The following is a 10,991-nucleotide window of genomic DNA, read 5'->3' as shown; positions in this document are numbered from 1 at the left end:
ATATATAACGAGTTGTGAGTGAGAATGTGTAGGCCTATCTGTCTCACCTAAACCAGTTTGTGATTTTACAAAAAAACAACTGTCTACATATGAAGTTCTGTTAAGCTGTCATCAAAGCCACTCCACAAACTCTTGGGTGTTTTAATAACCTTGCTTACCTGATCAAAGCTCTCATATTGTCCTTATGTTACATGACGCTAACAACTGATGGAATACCATGTACAGGAATAGCTGTGAATAGCCCAAACAATCAGAGGTGGGCTTGGTCTTTCACTCTGATTGAATAGAAAAAGTCTAAAAAATGTAATTGGACAAAGTTTCAGGGTTGAAGGTGTTTCGGCTCTTATCCAAGCGGCTTCTTCAGCTCTGTTTAACTGGTGTAGAGCTAGAGATATATATCTTTCCCACTGGAGTTCCAGTCCTTTCACGGCCAACAGCGTCCCTTAATGACTGAGACGTTGCCCCCCGTTGTCCTGGGTTTCACCTCTGGATAAAGATGTCTACTGTCATGCTGAGTTTGTTTGGGCAATGATTTGAAAACAGGATTGTACATGGATGAAAGGTTGTGTCCATAGACAGTTTATAGAGAGAATTGGACAGATTACCCCCCCCGTGTTCCAAACAGGAAGTACCCGCTGGTCCCAGAAAGCCAAAATCCCATAGACTTCTATTGGTAAATAAACAGCTATTACTCTGGTTGTGTTTGATTCCATCACCTCTATTCAGGGAGTGTTTTATTATTTTTACAAATATGGCTTCCTTGACGCCTCTCTCAAACCAGTGATGTTCCCTGGACAGGATCTAGACCTCAGTTTCTTCAAAGGAATATCCTTTTTCGTTTTAAGTGGAGGTGGACGGCTGACTTTGGTCCACTGGAAATGAACCTTCTGTGTTGGCTCATTTGTTTGTGCAGTGGCTGCTTAGTTTCACTAATGTACAAGTCATTACATTCCTGACTATACTTAACCACTTTCACCACATCGCTCAGTTTGTGATTGGTTTTCACCTCAAAATGGCCTCAAAGTCTCACTCCAATCATTTGTTGATCTATTTTTAAAGTTTTCCTAGTGGTCTTTCAATTGTGATGATGTCATTTTTAGCCAAAATGTTAAAAACCTGTCGTTTTCTTGGACATAGCTTCTGTTGAGCGGCAGTAGTTCATGGCATGGAGTAAGCCTGCCACTACTTCCCGATATCTGTTTACACTCTCTTACAACCCCTCACAACCTCACATTAGCGGGGCGACTAAAATGGCGAGCAATATCCGAGTTATCCATCCGTACAGTTTTAGCCAGATGCCAGCTTAGACGAGGAAAACAAAAGAAGTACATGGATCTAGTCATCTACAAGTGGATGCATGAGAATGGTATCAAAGCAGGAACCTTGTGCCATGCCGTAGTAGTTCCTACGTCTCTGTTTAAATATTTTTCAGCTTCATTTTTAGTCTGCGTCTGATTCATAACGATTTGAACAAGAAATACTCAGAAATGCAAATCTAAGCTGAATCGTCTTTACACGTGTCCTTCATCATCAGAAAAATGCCACAAGAACATGTGATAAACGCCATTTTCATTGGAGTGAGTCTTGTTAAATGTGTGTTGTCGAACGACAATAGATGTTGCAGAGATGCTTCTTCTATACGGCAGGACGCACTGGTGTGACCTACGTCTTTTTATTGGTTGTTCAAAATTCTGCTTCTGGTCACTGAAGTCTTTTAACCAAAATCTAACAAAAATTCCAAGAACCGGATATAAAACCAGAGGAGACGTTGCCTTTCAAGCTGTTGTTCCTCGTCTTTGGAACAATCCCCCGTTGTCAGTACGACAGATAAACTCCGTTGAGAGTTTTAAAAGACAGTTCATTTTTATTCAAAAGAGCTTTACAGTAATTTATTTTTGTTTTTTACTGTGTTATACCTTGCTTTTACTGTCTTTTATGTTATTCTATCTGCAACATGTGTATGACTGGCTTCTTCTTTGTGAAGCACTTTGTGATTTTTATCTGGGAAAGGTGCTACAGAAATAGATATTTACTTACTGTTGAGAAATTAGGTCACATGTGCGGCTGAATTGGTCGCACTCTGGAGTCCCGTTTATTACAGCACGATGCAAAATCTGCAACATCAAAGGAATATGCAGACAATTTAGAAAACATCTTTGTGAGAAAAAGCTTTTTTATTTGTATTTTCTGGATGATTTTGAGAGAAATCAAACGGGAGATAAAGCGAGCTCGAGGTTCAATCAGGGCCACATGTGGAAACCGTCGCCTCGCACATTAAGTTTAATTCTGAATTAATAAAGCTATTATGGGATTAGCTAGATTCTCATAAATGTAAATGTCGCACAGATTATGCCTCGCATGAGCTTAGTTTGATCTGATTTCTGGAGCTCAGCGCTCTCAACCAGACAAGACGTCAACAATGAACCCCCCGACCAGCACACCGACATTTTCAGATGAGAGCACAAGAGCCCCCCAACCCATTTCCAAGAAAAACTCCTGACCCCCATCTGATTTGGTGGCACGGCCAACTGTAATATCATTGAGAGCAGACATTTTCTCCGTGGCTGCAGTCTGTGCACATTCCCCAGTGAATAATCCCCTGGTGGTAAATCCCATGTGACCTGTATTGCTCATCTTTCATGTCACGGCAGAATTATAATAATTTTCGTGTCCGTGCCCCGTTCCCGTGACGTTTGGCTCCGGACCAGAACGCTTTTCCATCTGTGTGCTGACCTAACCTCAACCCCAACTTGCTGAATAACACCATCAGTCTGCTATGAAAGCCGTCTGATAAAAAAGCATCCACTCGGTCTTCCCTCGTCTCTTTTTCTGCCTTTAGAGGATAAAATGCAGTTTTACGTCTTAAACTTTAAAGTCTATTTTGACAGATATTCTCCAAGATCTTCTCTCTTGAAATAGAAGGTTGTACAACTTGAAAGCGATTTAGTAAAAGTATCAACTCCTTGTCAGAATTGTAGAACATGTTAATCCCGTAGGGACGATGGATCGGTTCTGATTCTATGGTTTGTTAATCAAAACACTATAAAGAGGATATTTTTAAAAATATGCCCCAAGCGAAATAAAGTATCTTAGTGGACCATGAAATTATGAAGAAATGCTTTTATTTGAAGGAGCTTTAACATCCCAGAATGATCCCTCCCAGTCACTATACACTCATTTTATTAGGTACACCTTGCTAGTACCGGGTTGGACCTCCTTTTGCCTTCAGAACTGCTTTAATCCTTCGCAACATAAATTCAACACAGTACTGGAAATATTCCTGAGAGAGTTTGGTCCATATTGACATGACAGCACCACATGACATGGTGTAGAAGTAGACATCAGAAGATGGTACACTATGGTCATAGAGGGATGGACATGGTCAGCACAATATTCAGGTAGGCTGTGGTGTTGTAACCATTCTCAATTGGTACTAAGGGGCCAAAAGTGTGCCAAGAAAAATATTCCCCACATCATTACACCACCAGCAGCAGCTTGACTCACTGATTAAAGCAGAATGGATTCATCCTTTCATGTTGTTGACGCCAAATTCTGACCCCAAAATGCAAATGTCGCAGCAGAAATGAAGACTCATCAGATCAGACAATGTTTTTCCAATCTTCTATTGTCCAGTTTTGCCTAGTCTGTAAGTTGTACCCTCAGTTTCCTGTTCTTAGCTGACATGAGTCAAGAGACTATGGTCACAGAGAAAAAAATATCCCGCTCGAAAATTAATAGCTGGAAGTTCCTCCCCCTGCCGGAGTCAGACGCAAAAAAACATACTTTAGGCCCGAAATCACTGGCCGAAAGTCCTCAACTGGAACCGCCCCTTTTTGACCTTTTTTCCCTTTCACCTCCTGTAACTGCTTACCCAATCAGCTGATTCACAGAGAAAAAAAATTGCATTTCACCAGCTTTTACCCCGAAGGTGAACAGGTGTATTTACACAAATTTGAACACTTGTTAATATTGACTTGACAGAAATAAAACGATTAACGTTAATTATTTGCATTTAAAAGCTTAAAAGTTCTGAAAAGCTTTTAAAATATAATTTGAAAGGGTTTCCTAAAGTTTAGGAAATTTCCGCTTACTCAAGAAGCTAAAGTTGCAAAATGTCTGATTTTTTTCTGGCATCATCTTGCATGTGACCAGAGGCTCCTCACGGGAGCGTGTTCTTCTGCTGCTGTAGCCCATCTGCCTCAGGGTTGAACATGCTGTCCATTCAGAGATGTTCTTCTGCAGAGGTCGGTTGTAACCAGTGAATTTGAGTTACTGCCATGTGATTGGCTGATTATGCATTTGCATTAACGAGCAGTTGGACAGATGTGCCTAATAAAGTGGCGGGTGAGTGTATGGAGGAGACTCCATGTATCTGTGATTAACAGAAACTGAAAAAGTCTAAAAAACTGTTTCCAAATGAATCCACAAGAAATAAAAAAAAAAAATAATTTATAAGGGAGCAGCAATGTTTGCAGATTTGACAATTACTGAAATTAATGCATAGTTTAACACTTTGGTTTTCTCAGAACCTTTATTAGTAACTTAAAGATAATAGCTCATAAAGTTTAAGGAACACACAGTCGTGCTGTTCATCAATTAGACTCTCCTCTCTCTTTTCTTAGCATCACCGCCACAGCTGCCAGCATCGGCGCAGCCGGGATCCCACAGGCTGGACTTGTTACCATGGTGATTGTGCTGACCTCTGTGGGCCTGCCCACTGATGACATCACTCTCATCATTGCCGTCGACTGGGCTTTGTGAGTAAAAGCTTTTTGTTCATGGAAAAACAAACAGAAAGTGGAAAGCAGCAGAAACTGTTGTTGTTCTCTTTTCTGACAAAAGTTTGTGAAGGTCTCAACAGAAAAGAATGAAAGAGGGTTTTGTCTTTTATGCTGCTGTGCTTCAGGGATCGCTTCAGGACCATGGTGAATGTGATGGGGGACGCCCTGGCCACAGGAATCATGGCTCACATCTGCAGGAAAGATTTTGTCAAAGAAGGAGAGCAGGTGGGAGGAAGCCCAAATCCAATCAGTGAACTGATCAGAAAAAGGATACGGTTGGGTTTTTGATCATTTCCTAAGTCCCTCTTGATGTATTTTCGTCCGCCAGGTTCCGCTCATATGCGAAACAAAACCCATGATAAGCATCCAGCAGATGATGACGTACCAGAACCAGAAGAACGGCTGCTACCAGCCTCCGCCGGGCGGCAAGCACGACCACCTGTCCCCGGACGTGGCTCGCCTGATCCAGCTGGAGGAGGGCATCAGGCCAGTGGAGAAGAAGAAGCACGCTCACGCCTCTCACAACAAGAGAGAGCACAGGGACAAGGACCACTGTTCTGTGGACATGAACGGCCTGGAGACTAACGTATGAAAGCAGCGGCTCCACCAAAAGCTTATCTGCAGAAACAGCAGGAGAAGAAAGCTGCTGCAAGTTCACACGCTTCCTCCCTCCGAGACCGACGAGGCCCAGAGCGGACGCACGCGAACAAAACCAAGACTGTTTTTTACTTCATAACCTTATGTGATAACCCACATTTGATTGCTTTTTGTCTTTTGTGTAAATACTTACAGCCACTGAGAAAAAAAAACTATTATTGCTGGGATGCCTGAAAGAAACAAAAAAAAAAGAAGGATTCTTAGGAGCTATTTTTAAACTGCATCCACTCCTGCATTTCCAGCCTGCAACACATTCCCAAACAAACAGTGACAGAGTTTACCATCAAACTAATTATCTTGACCAAACTAATGAAGTATTGATGTTTTTAACAAAGGTTTCCCGAATCCCAATATGTTTTTATTGGATATTGACAGTTCCTGATGCTGTGCTGTTTGAGGGATCACAGACCTCAGACTTCAACCCTTTTTTTAACCAAAAATTCTGCCAGACTTCTTGGATTTTATGTGAATATAAGCAGATCAATATTTTTAGTGTGAATTTCTGATGAAAACTGGAATTTAAACACAACTGTTGAATTAAAAGTGGGGGGAAATACTGCCTGATTGTTAATTTCAACTTAAAAAGGAGTTTTATTGAGGCAAATGGTTATTGGTTAGAAGTTTGTAAGATAATCGGCAAACATACATTTGTCATTAAAAAGTCTTTAATATGAGACTTTTTTAGTCTTATTCAAACTTGTACCAGCTAGTTTAGTGATGGTCTCAAAGTGATACTATTGTATTTTGATCCAGAGTTTAAACCCTATAAACGTATCAGTATTTTTATCCTAAAAAAAATAAAAAGAAATCACATTTTAAAGGTTAAGAGGTTAAGAGTTAAACAAGAGTCAAATCCAACTTTACTTATAAGAAAGAGCTTCTCATAGGCAAAAAGGTAGAATTCAGATCCAGACTTCCAGTCCTTTACTGTGAAGTTTCTTTGAGTTATTGTCTGACATTTAGGAACTCATGGATCTGTCATATTTATATTTTGACAAATGCACTCGTACTCCATCAGTAGACTCACTATGTCTTTGTCACACCTTTGAATATGTGTTGCAGACTTCAGATGCAGGAGTGAGCAAAACATCCGTCTGTAAGAATAAGAGTCTGAATAAAGATTTTATTTTCTATTTGTTCCTTTTGTGGACTAACAAAAATGATCTTTTATTTATTACGGTCTGAGTGTTCCTGCAAATTGTTGCCTGGGCTTGGCTGTACGATTGTTTTTTTTAATGTTTCGACATGCTGTACTTTATGAAGAACTTTGGGTAATAAGTTGGAACAAAAAAAAAAAAAAATCTAAATTCTACGACATTGGCAAAACCACGGCATGACGCAGGAGGACGAGCTCAATGGTCATGCGGAGTGAGGAACGGAATTGTCCTCCTGGTTTCCCGTCAGCAACTCTCCTCCTTGCCCGGTCTTCTCTGCCTTTTCTCTCCGAGCTTACGCCCGTACTCCGCTCCACGCATGGATTCACGTCAAAAAGGGACTCACAACGAGGGGTGTGTGCGCCATCGACTTCAGTCTTGTTGTTTTGAATCTCACTGCATCCGTCTTTGCCTTAAACAACCAAAGGAGACATTCAGGAGGGCAGCACACTGCCGGTGTTTGCTAAAACAGTCGAGACCACCAGCAGAAGAAGCAACAACAGGCCACACTGAGCTCTGTTCTAACGGATGTGACATACTCTGTACACTTCGGTAGTTTTTAACATGTTAGTGTGCTTCAAGAGCTGCCATCATGTATTTGTATGAAAAAAATGGAATTATAGTACAAAACTGTATAAATGTATAAATGTCAAAATGCATTATTGTATTATGGGGAAATGTGGAGAAGAAAATACACATATTTATCAAAAGGATTTTAACATTTTTCATGATTTTTGGCACAACAGACACAGAAAAGGCAAACAAATTGATTTACTAAGCTTAAATTAAAAGCTGACGCTCAAAGAAATCATTTTTTTCAAGAGAGAAAGAGCTAAATAAAAACTGTCAGACATGACATATGACAGATTTGGCTTGTGAACAGAAACTAATGAATAAGTGTGAATATTACAAAAATAGCACATTTTTAATTAAAATGTGACAAAATCTAAACTGAAACATGACAAAAAAAAGAGGAATAAAAACAGGAGGATTGATGACAGAGTAGTTGGAACAGAAGAATGGTTGTTCGACAGTGAAACCTGGTGTAACTGTCACTGTAGGGGGAGCACAAACCCCCCAAAACATGACACGAGCACAAAGCATGACGTTCACTTCAAAATTCTAATAAATAGGTTGTCTTTACCAGTACAGGAACGTCAAAGTTTCTGTTTAAAGGCAACAATTGATCACCTCGTTGTGGTCGATTTAACCAGATAAGACAAACTGCAGCTATTTTGGAGACACAGGTAATCCAAAGGGGTAAAACCCACCACAAATAAATTCTATACATAAAAATGATTCGACTCCCTGTAAATGAATCAACGTTAGCATAGTTAATGTGAGTTTAAATGTTAAATGACAAACATGAGGGGGTTTAATTGACACTTTAAGACTGGAGATCCAGTGTTCATGTTCTTTGATTTACTGTAATATTTTAATTGTTGACACGATCAATGTCATTCCTTCAGAAATTGCTGGAAATATGTTGATGGTGCTACCAGTTGAGAAGTTACAAAATGGTAAAGATTTTGTGTTTAAGCATCACCGCAGTTGTTAAAGGGTTAAGTCCTGGTCATTTTTATGTTTTATCATGATGCCAAAAGAAAATTATCTTAAATATATACATTTTTTTTGCATAGTGAAGGACAACACAACAGATTTGGATTTAAATTTAATCATAAAAACCTGTAGAATTCCCAAAACGACGAGCTAAATAAGAGTTTGCAGCCTGATCTGTCGGCGTCACATATGATGACTGAAGTTCATCTCTATGTGCTTAGAAAGCAAGCGTGAACACCTGGACTAACAACTTTAAATGTCTTCATGTGTTAAGGTAGCAGTTCTGTTTTACCTTTTCACTCATCACAATTTCCCAAAACAGAGCTTTGGCTCATTTGCAGAGTTCACACAGGGATCCAAATGTTTGCGTTTGAATTTTGTGGCGTTTCCTCTCTTCAAAAAGACCTCATGACTTTTCTTTTCCTTCTGTCAAAAAAGTTTTAATTTTAGTCCCATTGTTTCTGCTTCTTTTTAGAAATACACAAGCATCACTTACAATAAAACGTGACAAAAGGCAGAAAACTTTCACACACAAAAAAAAAAAAAAAAGACCACAATGAAAGAAAACAAAAGGATATAAAAGTTAATGAGCTGACAAAAGCTGACACTTAAATACACTGAGACTGATGAGCTTAAATGAAGACAGCTGTGAGTAATTAGTAAGTGAACTCTGGTGTGACAGTGACAGAGAAAACACAAACCCTGAAAATAGAACATGAACCGAGAAAATGTGACTGAAAGAAAAGAAAACGAGAGAACAAACCTCACAAATGGAGTAAATATAAAATACCAAGAGGAAGATCTGAATGTAATAGGATATAATAAAAAAATCCAGCTCTTTTATTTATGTGAATTACTTTTTAGCAGCCTTCTTTTAAACATTTATTATTCTCTTTCACTGTTCTGGAGGCAAAGTGTGTCATTTTAATCAGCTTTGTGCAAATTTAGGATACAAATGACATTTAATTCTTAGAAACTTAAAAGTTAAGACTTTTTTAACATTGTCTCTGAATTGTGTCTTCAGTCTTATTTTTTAAAAGTTATTTCTCTAACCTGAATTTATCTGAAGCTACATTCACGCCGACCATTGTTCAACCAACCAAAGAAAAGTCGATGTAAAAGTGCTGATATGTGAGCTTTAAGTTTCTGCATTCACAACTCTAGCGTTAATACAAAACCATCTAAGTTCTACGACGGTTTTTGTGCTCTGCATACAAAATATGTAGCCAATAAATGGGCATTAAAAGATAAAATACAATGAACCAATCATGGACTTGAATTTGGTAATGGTGTAAAGAGCCAACCATTTGAAAATTTGAGCTTTTATAATTCCGTCTGTAAATTCTATTCCTCCAAGTCTTTCATCAGAGTTGTGACAGAAAAAGACTGAATGAAGCAAGATTGACAAGATTTTCACCGCTTTGAGATTTTTCATCCAAGACTTGTCCAACTGGAGGTGGCGGACATGCGCTAGTAAACAGCAGCAAAAGAGAAAGAAGAAGAAGCCCCTCCCTGTTTGTTCAGTGTGAACACCATGGGCTTAACGCACTATACGTGTCACATGCTTGGTGTGAATGTAGCATTATAGTGAATTCATAGTTCAGGGAATTATGTTAAAATTCCAACTTTGGTTAAAAAAAAAAAAAAAAAAAAGAAGAATCATTTTAATGTGTGAGTTTTTTATTTTGTATTATATAATATTTCTAGAAAGCTTATGTATTTCATAATGATCAATTCAATGCTAGTGCTTTGACTATTTTTTGCTATTTTAAGCAGCAATTTATCCAAACAATGAAGCATTAAAACTTTTACGACAATTAATGGCCTTTGGAAATCAAAAACGTCACTGATTTGAGACAGGCTTAAAACAGAAAACATTTGATGAGAAAATACATCAGTGTATACTTTCTAAATTTTCTTTGATATTTTGATCTGTCTTGGTCGTTATATAAAGAAATCAGTAACATTTTGACTAATAGAAATAACATGAAGACGTTACATTGAGGACACCAACTAGAAAAGCTATTAACATTTACACTAGCTTATTATAGCACCTCACAAGCCCAAGCTAACATTAGCATAGCAAAAAGAAAAACAAAGAAAAAAAAAAGCAAGATCAGAGCTATCCAGTTGCACAGATTTAAGATAGAGTCAGACAAAGGAAAATAATGGATTTATTTGTTTATAAGTGGAGGATTTAGAATTGGAGTTTGGCCCACACCTGGAGGTGGCAACATCAAAACCAGAGATTTTTCAAACCACTGGTTTCCATCTGCACCTGATCAATCGCAATTTCAATTTAAAAAAAATAGTCAGGAACACAGTTTTAATCTTAAATTATTTTATGCATGTCATCAATTATGAGAAAAATGCTACAAGAACAAGTTAAAACACAAAAAATACAATTTTCATTGGTGTGGGTCTGTAATAATTTTTATGACTGGACTACTAAAATAAATCTCTTTGATAATTTTCTAAAGAAGTTCATAATTCCTCAATATTAATGATTCTTTGTTATATTCTTGGTATTAAATAATCTAATATTTTAAATGGAGCATTTGGAAGAAACGCAGACTGGGTGGATAAGCAGTAAAGTTCAGTATGAGCAGCTGCACTAATATAAAAAAACTGTTTTTATTCTTCCAACACTACCCAGCTTATACTGCTGATGCTATTGACTTAGTCGGATTCCTTCCCAAACTGAAGGTCAATGTCCATAAAGTAATATGTCAGAATCCAGCTAAGAAGAAGGGGTCCCAAGAAACTGGTTATGTGCCTCAGTCTTTTAAATATGCTGTTGTTAAACCTCTTTTAAAAAAGCCCAGCCTGGATCCTGACA

General features: G+C 38.3%; 1 protein-coding gene and 1 long non-coding RNA gene across 2 annotated transcripts in view; one reads left to right on the top strand and one right to left on the bottom strand.

The window, feature by feature from the left end:
• The window catches only part of slc1a7a (solute carrier family 1 member 7a), a 19,478-nt gene extending 12,896 nt beyond the window's left edge, over nt 1–6,582 (top strand). Inside the window, exons 7-9 of the mRNA XM_024274353.2 lie at nt 4,623–4,757; nt 4,907–5,006; nt 5,110–6,582. Of these exons, the coding sequence (XP_024130121.2) occupies nt 4,623–4,757; nt 4,907–5,006; nt 5,110–5,373 (499 nt within the window). The 3' untranslated portion in view covers nt 5,374–6,582. The remainder of the gene's footprint in view (nt 1–4,622; nt 4,758–4,906; nt 5,007–5,109) is intronic.
• A 108-nt stretch (nt 6,583–6,690) lies between these two features.
• Nucleotides 6,691–9,266, bottom strand: LOC112147769. Its single transcript, XR_004949485.1, has 2 exons — nt 8,445–9,266; nt 6,691–7,004 (listed from the first exon to the last, which is right to left on the bottom strand). It is a non-coding gene; the product is annotated as an uncharacterized LOC112147769 (long non-coding RNA).
• Nucleotides 9,267–10,991: the final 1,725 nt, after the last annotated feature.

This window comes from Oryzias melastigma, linkage group LG17 (assembly GCF_002922805.2).
Source record: "Oryzias melastigma strain HK-1 linkage group LG17, ASM292280v2, whole genome shotgun sequence".
Lineage (NCBI taxonomy): Eukaryota > Metazoa > Chordata > Actinopteri > Beloniformes > Adrianichthyidae > Oryzias > Oryzias melastigma.
Note: the sequence above shows the minus strand (reverse complement) of the source record. Positions and strands in the feature narration are given on the sequence as shown.